Below are 26,796 nucleotides of genomic sequence, written 5' to 3'. Positions count from 1 at the left end.
GAATTTAAAGAGAAAGGACTTGAGGCTGGTGATCATTGCCCTTTTGTGGTTTCTTATGGAAACCCCCCTTTTTTAGACAGACATCCTTGATCCTACCTAACTTTTCATGGATGGAATGCTAGGAAGACTTCTTAACTATTTTGATAAACAGTTACCCTGCTTCGTTAGATTAAATACATTCCCTGACACATTTTGCATGCATACATATATGCCTCTTAATAAGATACATTTAAACAAGACCACTGTACTTGAATGTACTCCAATTCTTATTTTTAATTCAAAGACCTTATTTATTTCATTCTTTATGAGCCTGAGCGAAATGAATACTTTTAATCTGATAATGGGAAATAAATTTTTAAGCCCTGATAATTCAGCACAAGGGAGTGGAAAACAAAAGTAGGACTAGAATATTAAGCTTCTGGGATTCATGAACAGATGAAAAAGAATCTAAAATTGTAAAAGTACATATTTACAATGGTTAATAAAGATGTACTTACTCTGAAAGGTGATCTATAAATTACCAGTGAGACTGTGACTGCATGTTCATGTTCATCCCGGGATGTTTGGGTTTGGGTTTGTTGACCTTGGAGTGTATTTCAATCACAGAACTCTAGTCAGTACCTTGTCAAACAGATATTTCAGCAACCTTAGACTTTGAAGTCATTTGTGACAGAAATATCATCCGTGCTAAATTTTTAGTGTGATGCGTGGGGAGTTAGAACAGTAGAACAACTGAAGCTGTATGCATAAATCCATGTGTCTTCTACTAATTTTTAAAATTGAAGCAGCCAACTTTTAAGGAACCCTGCAGCCTGTTCCATATTGAAATACAATTGAGCAAGTTATCTAACTAGCAACAGCTAAGCAGAGCCCCTCCTCCCATTTCTGCAGTGAAAGGAAAGCATACTACTCTCAACAGTGGGCTGCCACTTGTTCTTGGTGCTTCACTACCAAAAATCACTGGGGACTCTGAGAGAAGGCAGGGGACACAGCTGATTGCTCTGCCAGGCTGAAGGGGACATGTCTTTTAAGTAAAACTGATTCTGAATAGATAAGAGACATTGCTCTTATTTTTTGTTTTTTGTCTGGAACCTGAAGTTTACAGTTCTTTTCTGATTGTTTTTCCCCCAGAAAACTCCTTGGCACGATATAACACCCATCTAGAGTTATCCCAAGAGGTTAGAAGATCATTGGACTAGAAAACCACAAGGCAGAGCTATAGTATAATATCTCCAGAAAGTAAAAATCAATAAAGTTTGGCTGAATGAATAAATGACTGCCTTAAGGAACAATCAAAAGGAAAAAAAATACTCAAATTCCACAGCACACAAGTGAAGACACTTGGGTTCATACATTCAATTAGTTTCTCTGCAAATAGTTTTGTGATCATTCACAATTTTGGGGTAAGTTCCATCCTGGGACATGAGAGGATACAGCAACATTCTTCCTGTACTCAGGGGTATTCAGGCAGACAAGCAGAGGGACTTGGCTATTGAAAATAGGAAAATAGGACTGAAGAATTAAACTAGGTACAATGGGTCATATTAGTCTAATTCTAGCGCATCAGAGGTTTTATGTCTGGAGGATCATGGTATGAAGCCAGACAAGGCAGACTGAAGATCCTATCTCCAATTAACTAGCAAAAAGACAGGCTAGAGGCACGGCTTAAGTGGTAGAGTACCAGCTGAGCAGGCTAATGCTCTGATGCAAATAGATAAATAAATAAATGCTTTAAATGTATAGGGCAATCACATATTTTAAACAATTAAGAAACTTTTACAGGGAAGAGAATTGTGAACTCTCAATCACAGATCTGCTTAAAGTAGATTCTGCGTTTTTTTCCCCCCTGAAACATCACACTGAGACATCACAGTGAGAATATGCGGGCGGCCTGCACCTCGCGGCCTACATGGCACTCATCTGGTGATTCAGGAGAGGAACTGAGTGATGGATGAATGAATGAATGTCACATGGGAACATATTATCTTCCCAGCCCCACATAACACTGTGAATGACTCCATGCCCCTGTAAAAGTCACTGAACAATTACAGTCTGTGGCTCCCGCTCATCACCCCCTCCCACTTATAGTTGCTTACTTTTACAGTGCTCATCCTTTTTGCCCCAGTATAGCTGAAGTAGATATAATGGTTTGCATTACTATCTAGTAATTAATGACAATGCAAACACACAGTCCAGAAATAAAAGAAAATTAAAACCTATGGTAGATATCCATCTTCCCAATTTTTTTTTGTTAAGACAATACTCAATATATCAATAAAGATACACAGTTTAAAGAACTCCACTTGTTTTATTTGCGAGACAGGTGCTATGATATGTGTTACCATTCTTACTTTGAAGACACATAATCAAAGCCTAAGATGACCTTTGATGGACAGCATCATTACTGGGCCAGTGGAACCACTATGTGAGCCAAGTAATGGAACCCTGACTGCTTCATCTTGAGCGTCAGACTAACAACCTCGTCACTGCTCGGTGACTCTGGCTAAAGCAGACAACCCAGGTTTGAGTGTTAGTTCCTCCGTCTACTAACACATGCGTGTCTTTAGAAGCTTTAAGGAAAGAAGACACCTCATATAGCACATCAGTGGCATGTTATAAATGACAGTGCATTTCCTGTTTTCTCCCCTCTCTCTTTGCTCAACAGGGCCCTGGAGAACAGCAGAAAAAGAATCACCTCAAATAGACTCAGGTACCGGAAATCTACTAAAAAGGAAAAATATATAAAATTATGGGGCCATGCTAATTTTTTTACTACCAAACAGGAGTTCTATCACAAATCTGTTTTATGACAGTCTGCACTACTAGCCTGGGAAAAATGTATGCACAATTTATTATACAAACTTATAATGCTTTCTAATGTTTTAGGATTGACATCTATGTCCTCACATTTAATGTTACATGAAATTTAGAGTGACAGCAAACTTTCCAAGACAGGAAGGGGGGTTGTCTGAGCTACCTCTAATCCATTTAAAATATTTGGAATGTAGTTGATTCAGAAGTTAAACTAGTTATTTTTTGTTCTCCAGTAGGAGTCACTATAAACAAGTTTTAGTTCATAAGCAAAATTAATGTTGATTTTTACTTGGTAAATGTATATGCAAAGACTGTAATATTACAAAAATGTTTCATAGATTGTGATAGCTTCAAGTAAGGGAGAGATTAAGGTTTTAATGCTCAAATTAAACTACAGTGGAAAAAATCCTATTATGTGTGAGTACAATTTCAAAAAAAAGGTCTTTTCTTAAAAGGAGGATCTCAAGGATATACAACAACAACAACACATACAAAGAAACAGGTTTTGTAAGAAAGTCACAATTTGAGAGACAAAATGCCTGTGTATATCTCTCACTGTGTATTGAGATCTTTAGGATATAAAGTGACTATGTTCTCTTATAATACAATGAAGATATTTACTCCATTAAAATATTTTCACCTTCAGAATCCTATGGAAACTTTCTGGAATGAACACTTATTTTGGAGAATATATTTACCCCAAAAGAGTCCAGATGAAGTACAAATCATCACGAGGTTTTCAGTGGTATGAATAAATTCTCCTGGCATTATTTAGTTAACACCAGGTACAAGGAAATCAGGCATTAAGGATATGTATATTTAAGTAAAAATTCACAGGAAATGTTTTCAATATAAAAAAACTATCAAACTGCTATCATAGACTCATTTCATATCATCATAGTCTCAAGTCCATTTGTGGGTCTATCAATGATTTTCTACGTAATCCTGAACTATCTGTGCTTACACTGTCTATGTAGACAATCACAAGACTAAGTATTAACTTATTCATGGCTGATCTGATAACTTGTAGGCATATTGACTATAATAGAATTCACATTGACTATGAAAATAAGCAACAAGGATTTCAGTATTTTACAAAACAGAATTTCATTCCGTAAAATTTTGAGTTTTGCACTTCTGTATCACTCTTTTCAAAGGAAAAAAATGGGGTTGCTTACTTTTCCTTATGTGATATTACAAAACTCCACTGATGTATTTTATTTAGAGACACACAACAGCATGCTGATCAATGTGAAAAGCAGATTTACAAATCATGTATACAATAGGTCTGGTGAAATTCATTTCCCCACTTTGCCATCTATTTCTACCTTTCTGCACTAAACAATACCATGTGTGTACCCAACCCCCACAAATATATGGCTATGAAATTCAACAAGCCGGAGATGTCCACGGCCTTCTCCTGCAAGTAAGGCCTTTGTGTAGCTATGGCATCATGAACAATCCGAGAAACTGAATGATCAAATTGCAAGACCAGAAGACCCAAAGCATTCGGTTCCATTCTCTTGCAAACTGCATGCTTGACTCAAACTGAAAATTATTCTCCTTTCCTCAAGTTTATGCAAGTGTATGTATAATTTAAGAAGTCATAAATTTTCTACCCAGTCTCTCAAATATTAAATGAAATGAGGCAAAGAGAGCACAATTAACTTTTCTGAAGACTGAATGAAGACATCTTATTGGAGGAGAGAAGATTTCATTGTACCTCTCCTTTTCCCCTGAGATGTATCAATCTCATCCCTGGAATAACTGGCTTTATGTTGCTGTTGTTTTAAATCTTTCATCTGAACTCAGTGTAATCCATAGACATCTCCAAGTATGCTACGTAAACAAAGTACTTATAATTTAGTACAATGAGAAAGCATTACACATAGACAATATAAAAACAGAAGTAAGGGAAGTTGGCTCAGATTGCTGCGTTTCCTAAATGGAGAAAGAGCAAGCAAACAAGTAAAATGCAGGCACAATTGTTTTCTTCTTTCAAGTTCCTATATTTATGAAAATAATTTTAGAAAAATTAAGGGGGAAATCCTGGGTATGTTTGTTTGTCTGGATAAAAAACTTTTTTTTTTTTAACAAAGATGGATTTATGAAACTGATTGGAGTTTGGGCACAGGATATGAACCCTTTCAAAAAAAATGTGAATAAACAGAGTTTCCCAAAGTATTGCTCAATCATTGGGGAAATGGTAGCATCATAATAAAAATAGTTTTGAATCTAAGTAGACTAATTGTCAAGGGCTTGTTAACCCCCTTTAGGGCGGGAATTCTAGCAATTTCCTGAGGTTCCTGTTGATTACATTTAATAGTTTGACATCATTGAGTAAGTAGAACAACAAATTGCAGAGCAGAGAACAAACAATTTTCAAATACTTTACTGATGATCTCTGGTAACACTTGGGATAAAAACAGTAAAAAAGAAAAACAGGTTAAAAAATAAGAAAAAAAACAGAATAAAAACAAGTTTTAATATGAACTGAAAATCATACAAATGCTTTGTATTTCATGTACTTCTTTTATATATAGACTCTTCCAAAGTGTTCTTTTGTGTAAAAAAATCAGCCACTTTGCATGACACTGATGGCGATTAAAGGAGGAAAAAGTAGCAAATCTGCTAGTTTCTCTAAGGTTGAGGGAGGGACAGGGTAGGCTGGTCATTGGAACACTGCTGTTCAAATTACTGGGTTCTTGGGGCCCGGAGTTTGGCCTACTGGTAGAGTGCTTGCCTACCATGCACAAAGACCTAGGTTTGATTCCTCAGTACCACATATACAGAAAAAGCCAAAAGTGGTGCTGTGGCTCAAGTGGTACAGTGCTAGCCTTGAGTAAAGCCTGAGGACAGTGTTCAGACCCTGAGTTCAAGCCCCAGGACTAGCAGGCGAAAAAAAAAAATTGGGGAGTTCTTGAACTAGAAATGAGCTTGAACTTGATTCAATTAAAAAAAAAAACTGAGTTATCTTTTTGTTCTCTTATCAGAAGCAGCTACTCCAAATACTAGTTACAGCCATGATCTTAAAAGAACAGGTGAAGCTGGGTGTGGTAACTCCTAGCTACTCAGGAGATTGAGATCTGAGGATCAAGGTTCAAAGCCAGCCTGGGTAACAAAGGAACTGAAACTTTTATCTCCAATTAACATCTAGAAAATTGGAAGTGGGGCTTGGCTCCAGGGTAGGGCAATAGCCTTGAGCTGAAGGGCTCAGGGACAGCACCCAGGCGGAGTTCAAGCCCCATGACACACCAAAAAAATCCAAAAAGATTGATACCCTTTCTCATGTCTTGGTCCCCATTTCTCTCCCTCACCCCCACCAGACATGAGAGAGGGTATCAATGTTTGTGAAGCAATGCACCTTCTATCTATCTGGTGAATATAATGTAACCCTTCTATTAATTACAATAAAAATATATGAAAAAAAGAACTATATTCAGAGAAACAGCTCTGTTGAATGGCAATTCATCTGTATAAATACCAAAATAAAATAATAAAAAAAAAGGACAGGTGAGACAAGTCTTGAATCATCTTTCATAAGAAATATAACTTTAAGCAAATCCCAGGAGTAAGTCAAAGGAAATGTTTTTTCTTTTAAAGGTAACAATAACAACAACAACAATAAAAATTCTGGGCTTCTAATAAACAAACTAAAATACATACATAGAATTTTATTGAACACCAAGAGAATTCAAATGAAGGTTGGTTGGTTAAAAATTTTTTTTAAATTGCTCATTTTCATTTTTAGCATCAGGCTAGCTGAAAGATGACTGAGGGGAGATGTGAGTGCCTCAGCTTCCTACAACAGTAATGGTCTTCGTTAGCTTCATCTATGGCTAGGCAGAAAACTAAATCAAAAAGGCCTCTTCAGCTAGGAGGCCTTGGCTCATGCCTGCAATTCTAACAACTCAGGAGGCTGAGATCTGAGGAGTGTGATCACAGACAGCCGTGGCAGGAAAGTCTTTGATACTTATCTAGAATGAATCACAGTAAAAGCTGGAATTAGCACTGTGGCTCAAGGGGTAGAGTGCCAGTCTTCAGCAAAAGGCGCTCACAGCTTACAGACAGCATGCATCTAGGCTAGGTTCAAGCCTCTAGTCAACACACACACACACACATACAGAGGCATGGAGGCATACATACATACACATACAAACACAAACAAGATGTCTTTCTTCGTAGTCATAAACTAGCTTTACTGTGTTTAACAACGAGAGGAATCATAGTAGACTCTATTTCACAGGACACTGTTTTCCAAATACCTTCTTCAATGGTAAGTATCAAAAGTTGTAGAGAAGCTCACAATTTGCTTAATGTGAATCAAAACTGAAAGGTCTTCTCTCTCCTTCCTTCCCTCTTTGCCCTCTCCCCTTCCCCATTCTTCCCCTCTCCCCTTCCAGTTGGACATTTTCTTTACAGAGACTATGATTCCTTCTTTGAGATATTCAGAAGGTCAAAAGCCATGACCTTTATGGAGTTTGGCCACTTGGTTACTATACACAAAATGTGTTGTAGTTAGTACACAAGACAATGATACAGAAAATACAAAGTCCATAATAATTTGTGTATCATGCCCATTTTTAATGTGGAGCAAGTGCTTCAAACTTTTTACCATTAACTCTACAGTTTCATTCACACACATTCACATGTGTGCACATTCATGCACCCCACAAATATTTAAAATTTTAGGTTTTATCTGTAAAGACTTCTAAGACATAGGTATTGATGGATAGATAATTAGTAGCACAACGAATCCACAAATGCTTATATAGTTCACAGTACAATGACTGAACATGAGAAAGTGAAAAAGGTATGTTAAATTTTCTTTTTATGTAGAGACTTCACAAAAAAGCTAAAGTTTCTGGTTCTTTAACCTAGCACGTGGGATTCAGTTTTCCTTTTATTACCAGTGTATATTCATATAAACAGTAAAAGGTTGGTTTTGAGTTCTGCCTTAATTTCTTACCAGTTCTCGAAGTGTGAGCAAACTTCAGCTTTGTGTAAATCTTTATTTGCTTACAAACAAATATTTTTCACGTATAGAAGAATTAATATGTGCATCTCAAATGTTTTTTTTTTAACTTCGAAAATTCTATGGCTTCTGCTTTTACTATAATGAAATGTTTCTGGATAAACAATTCTGGAATCAAAACTTGTTTCTGCATTCTACCACACAAAAAGTTTAACTACAGTCCTTGTGATTTTCCAGGAACAGACATACAGAAGCTGCTAGACAAAACCTCAATTAAATCTCTGTGGCCTCTGCCTAAATCATGCCAGATCTGGAACTCCCTATGAGATTTAGAATTATGTGTAGTAGATACTTCCAGAAAAGGAATATTCTAGAATACAAGGTTCTCCACACATGTTCCGTGTCATGAGTTGTGATTAATAACTTATGCATCGACCTTACGTCCTAACTTTTTATACATTTATGAAAAGCCAAGATTATGCCATTTTCCCTCTCTCAACAATGTCACTGATGTAATAGGAACCCTGCAATGTTTTGCTTGAGAAAAGGAGGGACAAGAGTTTGTTTCCTTCCCTTTGATGGTAACAGAAATTACCAAGGCCCAAGAAAGTAGGATTTGTCAGAAAAACTTAAGTTTGAGAATAAATATGCATGAAATGAAAAAAAAATGTATGTGCTATGTATACTAGTGGGGAGAAAAAGGCTGAAAGCATAGCTCAAGTTGCCAAAACCCTGGATTCAAAACCCAGTACCATAAGCTAAAAAAAAAAATCTGGCCGGGAGTTTGGCATAGTGGTAGGCCAAACTTGTCTAATATGCCTGAAGACCCAGGTTCAATTCCTTGGTACCACATACATAGAAAAAAGCTGGAAGTGATACTGAGGCTCAAGTGGTAGAGCTCTGGCCTTGAGAAAGTCCACGGACAGTACTCAGGCCTTGAGCTCAAGCTGAGGACTGGCAAAAAAAAAAAAAAAAGAAAAGAAAAAAAGAAAAAGGGGGTAAAAAAAAATCAAGGGTGATATTTTTGTTTTACACTGAAATATAAGCATGCGCATGTATGCACACATAAGCAATTTGGATGAACTGTTCCCTTCTCTTTCAGATGTTCTAATTATAATCGATTTCATAAGCTGCTGATATTAAGGGATGGGTTAAGTTTTATTTGCTGGCCTCTCAGAGAATATTCAATACCTATACTTTCTTTCTCTCAATGGAATAATTAATAATGCCAACAAAATGCCAAAGACATAAAAATGGATGCAGGCATTGTCACTTTGGAGAGGGATACTGTTAAGTCACATAGCATGTGTGATGCAGACTCCTGTTTGTTTCATGTAGTCTAATGTTTCTTGGCAGGCCACCCCTACTTATGTAAGCCATAATTCTACTTTAAACATTCTATTTTATAAACATTTTCTTAGAGAGACATCATACTGTCCATGGCTAGACATTTCCTGAGTATATTAAGGAAAACAAGAACGAAATATTATTGCCATGCTATTCTCACATATTTGATCTTTCCTTGTTGTCTTTTTCAAAGCATTCTATTTAACTACATTTTGAGCACTGCAAGAAAAAAAAAATCAAGACTGAATGTCATGTTGCTTCATTATTAACATAAATATGCCTGATAACAAAGAAACTCGCCAACAATTGCAGAAAATGATATGGTTGACGTACCTCTCTATATCATATTATGTTATCATGGGCTATGTGATTATATTATTCAGAATGTAATTACAATCACTGGACTTTGAAGAGTCATATAATTCCAGTATTTATTAATCTACAAATGGATTCCGTGGTATCAGGCCCCTATAAAGCTCATATGACGACATGTGGCCTCTTTGCATAACTCGGTCCACCATGGTTCTCTATCCACCAGAAAGTCTGGTATTTCATGAGTATGTAATGACTATTTATTGCATTTCTGTTTTTTTCAAAGGTAATTCTTGATATTTTAGTTGATTCAATGCTAAGTGAATAGATGATGGTATAGAAACAGTGTTATCTACATCTGGATGATTATTAGAGCTTTTTAACTTTGGGGAGCTACAGACCACTGTGACAGTATGATTAGAAATAAAATACTATTTCCAGTTACATCTAGTATGTGCATATTTCATTAAGAAATAATATAAGAAATAGTCATAAGAATTATAAAGTCAAGTTTAAAATATGTTTTTGATCTGGGTATCCATAAGCCACTTTTTTAATTAAAGAAGTTTAATATAATAGGTTAAATCTAATTAAATTCACTAACAATTTAAAACCAGTAATAAAACCAGTGATATACTTTCAATATCTTAAATCAAAAAAATTTGTCTGAGATCAAATACTAAAATTAAATTACCATTCTATATGGTCTAATCTTTTTGTAAAAGTTTCCTATCTTACTGATATCATCATGTTAGCAATATATCTGCTATCACCTGTTAGCAATATACTGGTTAAGGGTCTGTCCAGGTATTTTTGACAATTTATAATTTTGAGATATTTAAAGGACAACTGACAGAATCTTAAATTTAAAACATAGTTTTTTGTAAAGATGTAAACTGCGTTTTCTTTCCTTTCTATATCCTTTTCTTTGAAACTGCTAAGCCACTTGGAAATGAAATGCAGTACATGAAAATCGTCTTTTAATATTTGAGGATTCATTTTTATAATTTATAGTCTTGCTCAAAAAACTCTGCTAAAACAACATCTGTAGGTATATCTTAATTTCTCTGAATAAAATTCAAGTGCTTTGTTCCAGTGCTTTGTTCCAAACATGCTCTGATGCTTGTTGGCATTCAAGGTGCTTTTGCCATATAAGTAAACTCATGCCTTCCCTACCCTCTTGTGGAACACATGTAATCTGAACTCTGGAATCTTTTTGCTGTCTGCAAGGCAGCAAGTTCTCAGTAAAGTCGAAAGGCAGATGAGCTTTATTTTCCACTGAATATTATTTTGCTCTCTGTTGCTGAGACTGGAGCACAGCTGGGCAAAGTAGATTCAATGAAGCAATGACTAGGGACAGAATAACTTCCTTCATCTTGACTTCACCCACTATAGGCTGTATCCACTTGTAGGAACTCCTTTGGTACCAGAACCACTCACGACAATTTTAAACAAGACTGATGTTATGTTAAAAAAAACCTTTCAAATTTCCCCTCTGATTTTTCCCAATGTATAGAGTGATGGACTGAGCCTAATTCCATTTTTCATTTAGGCTCTAGCATGTCATCTCTTTTTCTACAAGCAAAACAATAACAATAGGCACAGAAGGCAAACTGCAATTTCCAATAAAAGCTTAGCACTGAGAGCATCATGCCTTTGAAAATTATCTAGGTAAAGCATTCTTCCTATTAATCAATCAATAAAATGCTCCAAATCATACTCTATATTTGTTAAAATACTGTAGAATCAGTTTTATTATAGGTAATATGGAACTCTTAAAGTTATAAATGTCTCTTCCTAGAAAATGCGCTCGTTAGGTATAGTCTAATCAATTATCACAAAAGGTAAAAGGGTCTGTAATCGTTTCTAGTCAGCATCTCAAATTATATGGCTCCAAAATTAATCAAAATGGACAATTCAGAGGATTAACATCTATGGATTTAGAATCCCAGATTAGAAAAGAAATTTCTTCCAGAAAACAAAAAAAGGAAGAAATAAATATCATAACCCTTGCTACTTAAATATTTTTTAAGTAAAAAATTCAGAGCTGTTTCCTGAGAATGAAAACTTACAGTTTAAAAAGACTCAAAATAAAGTAAGTGACAGAAGTCATTTGAGGTATCAGTTTGGAATTAATAAATGATTACCAAGCACCATGGAAATAAAAATGACTAATTATTCAAAAATCCTAACCTCGAGAAAAGTAACTCTTATGAACACTTTTTTCTTTCTTCAGTGGTTCAGAAGTATTCAATTTCCACTGTCAATAAGATCCATTTAGAAATGGCTTAATATCCAAATATATACTGCTAGATTACTCAGCTCTATTTCTCAAATGTGAGAGCAAGAAGAAGATCTGGCAAATTGTTATTACATTTTAAATTTCATTACACAAAAAATTCTGAGGAAATACAAATAATATCTTAGAAGCCGGCTGAGGACCAAATTTGGCCACTGAGTGCTATGTGATGCTCTTGCTGTAACACAAGAACATAGCATACACATTCAAACAGAGGGTGCCGGCCACAGTCATGAGATTTTACACCCAGGGAAACCTGTCCTTAATTTATCCCATCGTGTGTAGATTTGGCAACGATCTCCAAACATCATTTACATACCATATGCCCTGAATTACCTAGGCACAATGGCTGTGGATAAATATGTTTCAGTTCTATTCTTTGCTTTTTTTTTTTAAGTAAGTTTTTCAGAGGTTCTGTTTCATGGTTTTCACGTTGCTAAATAATTTAATGCAATGTTCGATGCTGAAAAGAATGTTGCTATATTAATAAATATTTTTGTGCCTTGTGATGAGGAAAATTGTTCCTGTGATAAGCAACCAGGAGGTATTACTATGTAAGAGTCAAATAAAGGAAATCAGCTGCTTAGTCTTTTGATTAATTTTTAACTTCTTTAGCATAATGAGGCATATATGTGTAAGATATTCAACAGTAAGATAAGGACAAGCAAGATATCAGGACTCTTATAAAACTTACAGAATTGGTAGCAAGTTTTCATGTTTAAAAGAGATCTTTGAAAAAGCTATTCTTGGCCACTGCTGTATTTATTCCCTTTACGGTTAAAGAGACGTAAATGGTCAGTACTTTAGTTTCCAACAATAGTAGTCAGGGAATTGAGCAGCATTTATACAGCTACTCAAATGAAATCTGAAAGTAGGTTAATAAATGTGTATACTTACACCAAAATGATCAATAGCCTAAAAAAAGACCTGGAGCAGAACCATGTTTTTTGTTGTGTACTATAAATCTGACTGTATAAACTTCCAATTAAAAATGACATTCACACCACCATTTTTGATAAAATTTTGCACAGTAGGAATACTCATTAATGCAGGGTATAACAGGGTGATAAGCAGTTTAGACATCAAAATAGGGGAAAAAAACTAGTTGGCCTAATTTTTACATGAGTAAAATTAAACTTTAAAAATTAAATACTTGAGGAATTCATATCAAAGGACATTTAATGGTATTTTTTAATTACATCAAATCAAGAGCATCCATTGTCTAGTGATCTGTATTGCAGACCTCAATTCTTTTATAAAAAGAATATCTTTTCTACATTTCGAAAAAATAAATACATCACAACACTCAAAACAGAATAAAATTAACAAATATTTTTTCTAATCCTAAAATTTCTTTCCTAAATAAGAGCATATATAAATATCAACATATATTTCTTATCACTTACTATAAAAGATCTGACATATCTGAATTCTTTTCAGCATTGGCAAAAGAGAGGAAAAGTCCAGCAATTAAAAGGGTGTGCACATGGGTCATTCTTGATCTTTGGAAATAAAAAGTGAACAGAGAATTCTGGGGTATAAGCTAAAAATAAAAGGCAAAAGAAAGAAGTGTGTCTTTACAGTAGTAGTGATATAAATAAAGGGCAATGTTTTTTCCAGAATCCTATAAAAAAAATTTGCTTTCTTTGGGGGGCAAGAAAAAAGGAAGATGCTACCATTTGAAGACTAGCAAAGAGAGGGTTAACAGACATATGCTGTATAATTAGGAGATGCATTAATGATTATGAATAGTAAATGATTTGGTGCAAAGAAAAAAATTTTAGTCAAAGGGACATGTACCTTTCTTACATGTTTATTAGCAACTGTATATAACTAGAGAATTCTGCTATTAAGAATCTTGCATTATTGGTGTAAATACTTCCAAGGGTACATCAAATTGTAATCTTTCATACGACATCCATCAAACCAGGCTGGAGATTTTGACAAACATTAAACACAGTAAGGAGGCAATTATGTATGCATGATTTAATCTGCAACTAATTAATATGCAAATTTATTCATATGTTAGTTACTAAATTAAAAATGCAAAGAAGCCCTTATGGTGATTCTGGAAATTTTGCACAAACAGAACATTTAAAATGTAAGAAAAATGAAGTTTTTCAGAAACCTATAGCACACTTTTAGTGCCTCTAGAACCTGTTGCATTAAGGAGACTCAAAAATATGTGTTTAAATACTAGATAATAATTTAAAAGGTGTGCTAATTTCATGTGAGAATGTGGGAACAGAAAGGTTAATCAGAATTCTCGCGAACTCTTAAGAGATGCACTCTAATTACCAGACAAATGGTATTCAATTTCTAAGCCTCTTTCCTTGCTTTTGGGTTGTCAGAAGTTGGTCATCTTCCTGATATCTTGCACAAATGTTTAGAAGTTTTGAGAGAAATAAACACTACTTGAAAGGCACCAGATAGATTGAAAATTCCAGAGTATCTCTGAGACCATTTGGTGTTCACTAAACATGCAATTCACTCCTCAAGATGGCAACTCGCTCTTTTCGCCTTTGGGGAAAAGCTCCCTGCAAACAGAGAAATACTAGGGAAATCTTGGAAAGGCTACACATTCTCCCAAACTCTTTTCCAAATGAATCTTTAAACCAAATACTGTGGCTAACCAAAGAGCAACAACCTCCCTCAAAAGCAGACGGTCATTTGTAGCTGAATTCAATCTGGCTTATTTGCACCCTGCATTTTCTAGACAGTCCAAAATTGATTTGAATCTTTTATGTGAGATGAGGGGTGTGGAATGGTGATAATTTAAAAATATCTTTGGGTATCTGTGTGTTTCTAGGGGGGGGGTCTCCATTCAAATACAAAGCATTATGCTTCGGCATGCTCTCACTTCCCCATGTCTGAGGAGAGAGTGAGGTTTTGTGTGAAGCCTCTCTTCTCCGATTACCTTTCCATCTCCAGTTTGACAGCCATGGCTTCAGCTCCTAGAGCTGGCTGGACCGTGACCAGCAGTAGTGGCTTCAAGAAATCAACACAAGTCAACTGTCTGAGGAAGCACAGTCACAGCGTTCATGGTTCGGCACTGAACTTTCACCCGTGTTTGGAGGGAAAAAAAATCGCCATCAGTCTCATCACTGCCAAGTGACACACAAAAAGGAAGTTAACCATTGGCTGTGACTTGCATTCAGTCTGAGTCTCATTTCCCAGCTCCCTTTAGCCCATTCTGATGCCAGGCGGACTCCAGCTTGCCCATTCCATTCCGACCACGGTAGCCAAAAAAAGCACTGCCCCACCGTGCGACGACAAGCAGGCTGTTTTGATATTAGTACCTCAGGATGCACTGTAAGAGAGTCAGATGTCCCCAAAATACATGCCCTCCCCTGAGGGACTCTTGTCCCGACCCTCCTTGGCTAGAGAGCTGGTAAGCATGCCACAAATCCTTAGCTGTGAAAGCACAAGGGACAGAAAGGCATCATCGGCCAGGCTCAGACAGAAATGGCCACACGGCCTCTTCTGCTGGGGACAGAATTCACACCCTCCAATTCAATGCTCCTGTCTCACTGGAAAGATGAACTCAGATTCTATTCACTCCCTGCCAGCAGCATCCTACAGCACAAACTGAATTACATAAGAAAAGGAGTCTTTTTTTTCTCCCATAATGAAATTGTACTCAAGTCTAGTAAGGAAACATCATTTTTTTTTCTTTCTTTTTTCAGGAAAGGCAGAAGGATACTTGGAATTCAGAACAATGGAGATACTCATTGATTCTTAGAGAGGGAAAAGACAAAAAGCAAAATTCTCTCCCCTCCCAGTGCATTCCCATTTCTGGAACCGATACACGAATCAGACCCTAACCCTGGGTAACCTCTGCCTGTGCTCGTTGGCGCTGGCATTAACCTCCAACGTTTTTCACAAGCTCAAAGAGGCACCAGCAGGTGAGAATCTGCAGTAACCCAGGCAGCCTTTATTTTTCCAGGTGACTCACTTTTTGTTGTGACCCAAACTGAACATAAAGCTTTTAAAAGCTTCAATGTACACATTTATACATGCATTACACAGTGTTAAATCTAATTTGTTCTTTTTACTGTCACAGGAAGCACATGTTTAAGGCAATCTGTTTCCTCATGTGAATGCTTTCCTGTCTGTTTAAAAAAAAAATTGCAACACACTTTACCCCGAGTAACCAAGAGGTGATCATAAATATCCCTAAATAGCATTAAACAGATATGAAAGACATTAACACTTTGAGAATGCCAAAGTAGTATTTAAAAAAAAAAAAAAAAAAAAAAAAAAACTTCTAACAGATGCTCCCAGGTCAGAAAGTGAAATGTGTGTTTCCTGAAAAAACACTTTCATCAGAACCATAAGCGAACTGTGAGAGGAGAAGTGAGGTGTTGCTGAACAAACCAGGATCCTTTTGGTGAGGAACTCCAGCCATCCACTGCCAGTGTGCTTTCGCCACGAAAAGCCAAACTGAAATGGAAGTTTGACGAAAACCAGTATCCTTTGTAATCCACAAGGTGGCAATGACTACAAATGAGGGGTAGCTGTTTGTCTACTCTGTGGTCTCCCAGCAGAGGACATTGTCTCTGGGAAACATAGCCTCCTGACAGCAGGAAGAATGAGGCACAGGGCTCTCCAGCCAAAAGGGACCTAGAAAGGTGCCTGATCTGGTGTCTAGTTGGTTCACAAATTAAAACTGGCTGGGAAAAGATGTCGAATTTTGAGATCACGGTCCAGCCACCCTTTCTTCTACCATTTGGGCAGATGTTTTGTTTTGTTTTATTTCTTGACATGTAAGAAGAGTTAACTAACCAGCTCTTATTTTTGAAAAGAGTTTTAACTTTCTCATAGCTGACAAGTAAAATGACAGTTTCTTTTACAAATTCAAGAGTAGAACTGAAAATGGAAATGGACATATCACAAAAGACCAAAGACAGGCATCCTGTGACTCCTTAGCAAAAAAAAAAAAAAAAAAAAAATCTTACCATTATTCCATTTAATGTTAGAAATTCACTTAAGCAATCCTAAAGAAATTCAACACTGCTTTGTAAGAGAAGCAAACTGCCCACTGTTCAGGCTCACTAGGTTCATATACTCATTCTCTCAGAAGTTAAACTCTAGTGTGGCTGAGGAAATAGTTGGAGCTAGCCCTACAATAAGAAAGCCCCTCCTGGCCCGCCTTCCCACAGTGCATTGCTTAAGAGGGCTGCCTTCAAACCTATTTATTGTATCAACACTGAAAAGGTGAGGAGAAAGAAAGAGAGAAAGAGAGAAAAAGAGAGAAAGAGAGGAAGGAAGGAAGGAAGGAAGGAAGGAAGGAAGGAAGGAAGGAAGGAAGGAAGGAAGGAAGGAAGGAAGGAAGGAAGGGAGGGAGGGAGGAAGGAAGGAAGATGTATAGTTTGGTCACCTAAAAGCTGATACAGGTAGAAACAAATGCTGCTAAGGGAATCAGCATTAGGAGTTCTGAGCCTGATGTCCCATGTCAAGAACTAACAATTTTGCAAAACTGTCAGTTTCAGGATTAAGTAGGCTGACCAGGTGCTCTGTCTGACATGGGGGTTGTAATGTAAGGATGAAAAGACATAAAAGGAGCTTGATATACTTCCTAATTTCAGATGAAGCAAATGATCTGTGTTAAGTAACTTCTGCATACATTTTAGATCTCAGTTTCTATTGTTCTGTTAATGGTCTCAAGGCAGCTGCTATATCTCACTTTTTCCTCAAGTGCCAGAAGAATGCTTGCTACTTTCTTGCTGAAATGAGGACTGCCAGTGCTCACCACTACAATGTGTAATAATGAAATATAGTATACTAGGATGTTACAAAGGTACACCATACACAGATAGATATGGATATAGATATTTATGTCTCTAGGTGTCTCTATCTACATAGATATATCTACATAGGGCTATCTATGTAGCTATAGAGATAGATCTGCATAGCACAGGCAACTAAAAGAGAGCTTTTCGGGTCCATGTTTATCCACCAGAATATACTGTCTTTTCCGGAAATGCTCTGCCTGTCTCTTCCGGAACTGAGCTGTCAGGTAGAGGCTGTGCACAGGCAAACCATGAAGGTATTGAGGGTCTCCGGGGAAATGCAAACTTTTTAATATTTAATTTATTCCAGATTGTCAAATTCTCTCCTATGCAAACAATAACCATGCTGTAGAGAGCCTTTTTCTCTGCACAGGGGGACCAACAGCTGTAGGCAGCACAGATCAAGTCACAGCTCAGAACATAGGAACCTCCCAGACAGACTGCCCAAGGCTTAACCCCAGCTCTGCCACATATTTCCTCACCTTCATGCACCTCAGCTTCTTTACTCATGGGGAAAAAAACGAATAGTATCCATTTTACAGATTTTTTATAGGATTAAATTTTAGACATATAAAGTACTTAGAACCGTGCTCAGCCCAGAAAAGCATCAGGGGAAAGGTTTAATATTAGTATGCTGCTATCATGTCATTACATAGGTACTATGTATACTGAATTATACAGAAAACTGTCCAAGTTTGCAACCTAACAGGGCCTCTAGATAAACAGAAGATATCAAGACAGTAAATTAGGAGAGGCTTTTTATTTATAGTAATGTCACTTATACTCTACCACATCACTGTTCTGACTACATTCATTCATTGGACATATATTTCTCAGTCATATTCATAAGGCAATAAGGTTGGTGTGACTGGGATTAAAAAATGTACCTACAATACATCCCTTACTGTTTCACCATGGTGATAACTGAGTAAGCAGACTAAGCATTTCCATAGTAAGTCAGGGGACAAAAACTCCTTCATTTTCGAATGCAGCACTTTGTGAAAACGCCAGTCATTACACTCTTCAAAAGATTCAGGTTATTCTCACAAATTAAGATGTCACAAACCGCATCCCATGAATTTCACTAGGGATACAGAATCTTGTAAGTGGTAAAGCTTCACAGCTACACTAACAGTCTTAGTGGTTCTCTGAAGCTCCTGGTCTTCAAACTCGTTTTCTAAAATGTCTTGAATAAATTCAAATGAAGAACAGAGTGAATGAATGCATCTACACATCTGAAAATGCCTTTCCCCCTCCCACCTGGGTAACTCCCCATCTGCTGTGAGGAGTTTTGCAGAACAGCAAAGTTGTTGGTGCTACTTACTAAAGAGAAAACACAACAGCATTTGTTTGAAAAATAATTGCCCACCAGGGTTTGAATTTGGTAATCCGAACTATATCTGTCCATACTAAATTTGCACAATTCCATTCTGGTTTTCCCAGCCATATCAATTAAGCTCCAGATTATATGTGTCTACATCCCTTAGACTTCTAAAAATAAACTTCCTCTCAAGACACTGCCTAAGGAACCCACAGTGTGTCATAAATAAAATTTCACTCACAGAGTGGATATGCCTTAGAATTTGATGGCAGAATTTGGCGCTTTTCATTATATAACAGTTCTTTCCATTAATACAATACTTGCAGAAACAGGCTTGCTTTCTACTCAGATTAAGGCTTAAACTACACACACACACACACACACACACACACACACACACACACACACACACACTGACTCAACAAGTCACTGCACCACAAATATTCTTTTAAAAAAAAAATCTCTGCTGCAGTGTAAGGACAGCCAAGTTGAGTACTGTGTATACAGTCTTAGACATTTTATTTAGAGCTCATCTCTTAGCATCTCAAGTTATTAAAGTTTGTTAAGATCCAGCCCCAGTTTTTATACCCTGCCTATTATTGAATTATCTTGTGCTTCAAATTCATTTCCTAATGAGCAAGCCAGAAAATATTATTGTACCCTGTGTTAATACACCTGAGCACCTGCGAAACAGCCCAATTCCCCAAACAGGGTTACTTGAAAACATTAACACTAAGAATCAGCCACCTACTTGAAACTGCTTTCTCCCAGCAGCTAATGATATAATGATATACTGTGCCAATCGGTAGAATGAAAGCCATTACAATATTATTATAAGTATAATCCAGGAGGCATATTTAGAATGATAGGAGTTGGGGAGGGAGGCGGTTGCTGTAGGCTGTTAGGTACTCTTTCTCAGATGGTATCAAAATAATTGTTCCAAAACAGCATTTCCCTAAAATCCCTAAGAGCTAATGGCAAGTGGTTACAGTGACAGGTTTTCTATGTTCATGTGATAAATGACACTGATTTTCATGACTAAATGTACTACAAAGGTCTTTTTTTTCTCTGACAAAACACAACTCTTCCTAATATGAGCTCATGTCACACAAAAGAAGTCTCCTTTCATTGCTACTGGTAGGTCAATGCACCGAGGAATGTTCTCTACTGTGGGCTATGAAAGAGCTTTTGCCAAGGAATGCTCTCATTCTCTGTCTTACTGAATAGTCAAAACACGTTTAGTGAAATTTAACACACAGAGAAACTTCTTCTGATTACTCCAGAAGTAAATGCTTACAGATCACTTCTCACCCTAGCAGGAAATTTATGACTGATTTCTCAGATGGCAAAATTAGAAGAGATACAGCAATGGTGTCACTAAGCCACTTAAATATCATTTTTAAAATGCCCTTTCGCAAAGCAGAGCTCTCATATTCTTTTGGAATGGAAAGGTATGCCTCCCACCAGAACTGAAATCATCTCTACTTTGCAACCCTGAAATATTACCAACTGTAGAAATCTCTGCACTACCATAACTTCTCTGAAGAGGGAGTATATGCTCAACTGAAGGACAGAACTTCTCAGATTGCTACACCTAGGCAGCAGCTGCAGCGGGGGGAAAAAATCAGAATCACACACACGCTGTGGGTTCAGATCAAATAATCCAAATAAAGCCACACATTTTATGCAGAATTTTGTAATGGCTCACTCCTTCACAATGGCACTCTGCTACACCACACAACAAGGCACAGTGAGGTCAAGGCTAACAACCCAGCAGGTTAAAAATGCACTGTAATTTCCTTTTAAAAGGAAACAAACAAAGCCAGTAGCCAGTGGCTCATGCTGAGCTCTGAAGATCACAGTTCAAAGCCCGCCCAACCAGCAAAGTCTGGGAGAGTCTTATGGCCAATTAACCACCCCAAAGCTCAGGATCAATGTGCATAGGCCCTGAGTTCAAGCCTCAGAACTGGCACATACACACAAATAGATAAATAAGATAAAAATAAAGCAAAGATAACAAGCCAGGCACTAGTGGCTTGTGCCTGTCATCCTAGATACTCAAGAGGAGTCTCGAGGCTCACAGTTCTAAGCTGGCCCTGGAAGGAAAGTTTGTGAGACTTTTAACTTCAGTCAGGCACCAAACAATCCAAAAGCAGAGCTGTGGCTCAATTGGTGGAGCATTAAGCCTTAAGCAAAACAGCTCAAAGGACAGCACCCAGGCCCTGAGTTCAAGCCCTAGGAACAGCAAAACAAACAAACAAATAGCCTAACCACAGTTATTCTGCCATAAGAAAAGATAACCTTGCTCTTCCTCAAGAAACTCCTATCAGAATTACTGACAGTCTTTCTGCAGCTTATGGAACCCTCTATCTGACTCTACTTACTACTTTCAAACAAAAACTTTGTAATTGTTTGAAACCTGAAAATCACACCTTGAAAGTGCAGAAGCCATCAGTGATTGGAAATTTTAGAATGCTAGAGATTGTTTCAATGAATGAACTTCTACAACTGAAAAAGACGAGTATCGAATGAACAGCAAGCCACGATTAGATATTATCCCATAAATAAATGGTAAACTCAGTTAAATCAGATGTTAGGAGAACAGGTTTTGAAATTTCAAGTTACATATAAGCCTTGTGACAATCTCTTTGTAAGGCAAAAGCAGTCTTGCAGCAATTTCTTAGATTCCTATAATTAAGCCACCAAGACAGTGGTTCACACTAAGAAATTTTACACCAAAACATACTTTTTGGAGTCACTGACAAAATAAAGATCAAACTCATAGTTCCCTAAAATGTATTTTTTCCTTTCTGAAAAAGTAAGTGCATTTTTTCACTCAAGTCTATTGTCTCAGTTGCTACAATTCAAGCCAAAGATCCCGACAAATCTTAGTGGATGATACAAGACTCTGAAACCTTAATTAAAATAAAAGCATACACCAGGGGCAGGAGGGGAGAGGCGGGTGGAACCTATATCATGCATACCAGAGCCAGGTATGTTTCAGGTGTGCTAGAAATTATGCAAAAGATTTCTGTATCACCTCCTTTTACAATCCTTCCTTTCAACCTGAAGGTCCTTTAAAAAAGGATTTTGCCAGGGGTGGTGGCTCAAGCCTGTAATCCTAACTACTCAGGAGACTGAGATCTGAGGATCACAGTTCATAGCCATCCTGGCCACTAAAATCCATGATATTCATCTCCAATTAACCACTAGAAAAACCAGAAGTGGTGCTGTGGCTCAAGAAGTACAGCGGTAGCCTTGAGCTGAAGAGCTCAGGGACTGTGCCCAGGCCCAGAGCAGAAGCCCCACTACCAACAACAACATCAAAGACAACAAAAATATTTATTTACACACACACACACACGCGCATGCATGTATGTATGGGGGATATGTATGTATGTATGTATGTATGTATGTATGTATGTATGTAATATCTTTTTGCTATTCCTATTTTGAATCTAAAAAGACATCAAGGCTGTAGACAAAAATAAATATTAACTACAGATGAAAGGCTGTATATTTGTGAGCTATTCCCAGATTATCTTTACAAATGAAAAGGATGTGAGCCTCAGATTCTCAAACAAACACAGCCACTTCAGTGCTCTCTGCTGAGGTGCCTTCCTAGCTACCAGGGGCTGATTTTTCCACCAACTTCCTCTTCTAAGGTATACAAGATATAGGTTCCACCTCCCCCCACCACCATGTGTGCTTTTTTCATCTCAAACTCATATAATGATACATCCCTCCAATTTTCTTATTCGAGCCTAACCTGAGAATCTTTAAGCTAAAAGAGATTGTTGCCTTTAACATCCAGTTTCTCTAATTATATTTCACTATCACTTAAAAAAAACTAAAGCCTCCTAGATCCTCCTAAATTTCTAACAAAGCAAAATGAATTATAATGCAGAAAACAAACTATGGAAAAAATGCAGTTAGAGAAATGATCAGTGTAGAGAAAAGAAGTTATAAACCATTCCTTAGAAATTAAAATTGCACTTTCCAGGGCACTGTAAAGTTCCAGAAAATGGGCAATGGTGAGACTGCTATTAAACTTTCCAACTAGATTAGAAGTGGAGGCAAATTTCACTACTATGAATACAAAGTTGTGTTTGTTGGTACATTCTGATTAAAAATGCATATAATTTTGACAAGGTTATCAAGACTTTCTGTCTTTACATGTTGGTCTGAAAGAGGTTTTCCTTTTGTTCTGTGGGTCTCATAAAAAGTGTATGTTTTAAACTTGTTACTTTCTAGGTTTAAACAGTGTATGTTGATTTCTAGTAAGAACCATGGATCATTTTTTCCAAAGCTGAAATTTAATGCCATACAATGTTCTCTGAATGAATACGTGACTCAATGTGCATGATTATTAGAATACACAAAAATAATTTAACAAAGGGAAGTAAAGTTGGAAATATGAAATTTACGACAAAATGTGGCTTCCAATAGAAAACCAAATGTAGAGACATAACAGAAGAAGTACTCATGTAGATTCAAGACATTAGAAATGCAAAACAAACTGGCACAAATATGAACCAAGATAAAGCTGCAGTACTTTCTTAACAGAAAGTGAAGGCAATAAGACGTTGGGACAGAAAAGGGCACAGAATTAAAATACGAGCAGAGAACATGAAAAGGTTTGCAGCAGTAAGCAGAGCTTATGCGGGTATGTGAATAACTGTCATTTACCATAGCTTTCCCTTAAACAAGCAAACAATCAGAACACTCAAGCCCTAAGTCAAGCCTCTGCTCTCCAAAGGAGTCAGGCTTCCCTCTGTCCTCAAGCCTGAGCCTGGAGACCCTGTGAGTAGTTTCTGTGTCACCTTGCTACCACAGTCATGCTTTCACCATGACTGTGACCTCTGGATGGGGGCACAGAGCACAAACACACAGTCATGGATCCTGCTTCATTAAGGGTATGTTGTCAGGTGAAGCTGACATTCACTCTCTTTCTCTTTCTCTGCCTCTGTCTCTGCAGACTCAGTTTTCAAAGCAGAGCCAAACAATCTTCTCTATTTCTTGATAGCCTTGAAGAACCAATCCAGTGGCTGAGAGGTCCAGCTTCTCACCTATAATGAGTGGTGTCACAACATCTGATTATGAAATGTCAACAGTATGTGTGTTCTCTTATGGAAGAGTGAGGACCCATTTTGAAGAAGAAAAGAACTAAAAGAAGCTGACACAACAGACTGGTACAAATTTATTACTATTTATCATGGTAAATATGGATCAAGGAAACATAAATGCCTTCATTTGTTTGTGATCACTCTAATCTTTTACTGTTATGTAACTCACAACATGACAAAACACATATCTGAAGGACCTTTACTCAGATAAACGCTTATTAAACTCACTTGAACTTAAAAGAAAAAAACATGGCAGATATTTAAAGACACACAAATCTTAATGCAATAAAGCTAAAGCGTTACAGTGTTCACTACAGAAGCTTATTGGAATCCAGTGAAGATACAAATTTTGTGTGGTATAGACATAGATATAATATATACAAAAAAGCTGATTTAAAATAAGTTATCATTCAAACAAAACAGATATTTCTAAGGTATCAAACAAGTAGCTAGAAAATTACTCAAATCATTTTATTCTTCCTGTTAAATAGGGGGGCATAATGGCTCAGTTTTTAAATTATAACTACCTTCTCCTTATCTTTCAAAAAAAAGACTATTTACCAAAATATTACGTGAGAACCATTAAGACATCCAGCCAAAGTAAATTCTCCAAGAAGAATGCATTTTAATCTGCTTTATCAAAAGCCAAAAGGCAAATAATATCAACTAAATTTTCAACTCTTAAATGTTAATTTTTAGGCAAAAAAATCTTCATATTTTCCCAAATATATCACAATATGCCACGAATAGATAAACTGTCTTAATAGTAATGGAATAAACTACTGGTAGCACAGTCTATAAAGGCCAGTTAGTTTTCAGAAAAACTGAAAAACTTTACAATGAGACAGTGTTCAACATCTAACGCAACATGAAAACCATTCTTAGAAATTATAAGGTTTCTGCTAACTTTTCACTTTGGAAAAAAAAAGTTAATTTTAACATGAGAAATAAATAGGGTATGATTGTCTGTTTTCTTAGCTCTTACACCAAAAGAATAGTGCCATTTCAGAACTCTCAAAATGGACTTTAATGTACTTCATACTGTGAATACTAGGTTGAGGAATGTTTAAAATGTCAACAGCTATGAGAACTACATCATGTAAAGTTGTCAACAAACCTAGAACTTCATCTACATAAACTCTGTCGTGAATTTCAAAGCTTAATATAAGTTTCTAAAATCCTTGGGGAATATTAAGCCAATTTTGATGCAATATAAAAATGAAAAGAGTGCATGGTGTATCTTAAAATGATATGTTGGTTGCCCTAAATAACTATCTTTTTTGTCTTTGGCAATTTCATTTACACACATCTTCTCATATTTATGAGTAATTTTGTCGTGCTTCTTCAACATTATCAAGTCTTCAACAATCAGCATATAAAAATCTTTGGAGTTTTTTGTTAAAATTTATTTTGATATATTCTTAAAATATGTTTTGGATGAGCTGAACTGAAAGCAAATCAAATACACAGGTGTTTGGAATAATCTAATCTTAGCACATTCACAAAGTCCAATATTTTCCAATTTATTACAAATGAAATAACACTAATACACAAGCACATTGGTAGTATGTTTGCAGAAACCTAAGAATGATTTTATTTTAAAGTGTAAAAACTTATAAGACCCATTAGCCATACTTTTCAAAACTAGGCTTATTTATCTAGAGAAGGAAGAATCAAGTAAAAGGAGGAAAGGAAGGAAGGCAAGAAAGAAAGGATAAAAATTAAACTTTCAGTTTTCCTAAAGAGAAAATTACTAGTAATAGACAAAACTAAATAAAATATCTAGGACTTGAAATTTAAAAATGCACACAAAAATTCAAACTATTATGTAATCGCAACTATTAGTGTAATCGCAACCAATTTTTGCTGTGTAAAAAGCTTTGAAGTGCCCCAGTTTTTAAAGAGATCCAGAATTGTCTGGGTTACAGCTGGATTGTTCTAAGTCAATTGTCTGTCATCTGGTATCCCAGACTCAAATATCTACTGAAACAGCTACCTTTGAGGCCTGCATTCTGCAACCTCTCCAGAAAATAAGAGACATTATCTCTATACCCTGGGCTGAAATCATGTAAATTTTTCCTAAACCCACTCCACAAATCTCCTTTTGCATGCAAATCCATAAAGCATCATAATACTGACAAAGAATTGAACCAACACAGGAAACTAATACTAATGCTCTCCAAAGCCCTGTACAGGTAAAACTCCTAGAACTGCAGGCATCTTTGCCAGGCACTCTATCAGGCAATACCAACAAAACCACCCAGCTTCCGAGAATGTGCTATTAATCACAGTGCAGCATGGGTCAGGAGGCTGGACATGCAGGTCACTCCTCCCTCTCCTGCATTCTAGATGCACACCCAACGCTGTATGTCCAGTACCTCATTTGTTCCTATCTTTTCCCATCAATGGCGAACAACACACAATGAACAAAATAACAAAGCAGAAACAAGCAGTACTTACTGAAGATGGCAAACCTGGAGGAACTTTTCGAACTTTCTTTGTCTGTACCTCTGAAAGAAAATGAAGACATTGTGAACTCCCACGTGGCCCATATTCCAAACTAAAATATATCAAACCACGAAACTACTGAGATTATACCAGATTCCCTTAAATCATTACCATAACTTAACATTATAGTTACTGCCATCACCTTTTATTTTAAGAAAGAAAAAAAGAAAGAAAGAAAGAAAGAAAGAAAGAAAGAAAGAAAGAAAGAAAGAAAGAGAAATGTAGCTCTGTTCATAAAAATAAAGATACAGTATTCTAATTTGTCACTACTTGGGCCGTTTGTGGTTTAGTTTTTTAAGTTT

At 36.6% G+C, this 26,796-nt stretch overlaps 1 protein-coding gene across 11 annotated transcripts in view; it reads right to left on the bottom strand.

Moving 5' to 3' along the window:
* The window catches only part of Tcf4 (transcription factor 4), a 343,820-nt gene that overhangs the window by 96,536 nt on the left and 220,488 nt on the right, over positions 1-26,796 (bottom strand). For all 11 annotated transcript variants that reach the window (XM_090353043.1, XM_090353046.1, XM_090353045.1 and 8 more), the window contains one exon: positions 26,447-26,496. In XM_090353043.1, coding sequence (XP_090209169.1) covers positions 26,447-26,496 — 50 coding nt within the window. The remainder of the gene's footprint in view (positions 1-26,446; positions 26,497-26,796) is intronic.

Source organism: Megascapheus bottae, chromosome 19 (assembly GCF_031878675.1).
Source record: "Megascapheus bottae isolate mThoBot1 chromosome 19, mThoBot2.hap1, whole genome shotgun sequence".
Classification (NCBI taxonomy): domain Eukaryota; kingdom Metazoa; phylum Chordata; class Mammalia; order Rodentia; family Geomyidae; genus Megascapheus; species Megascapheus bottae.
This window is presented reverse-complemented; position numbering and strand designations above follow the sequence as displayed.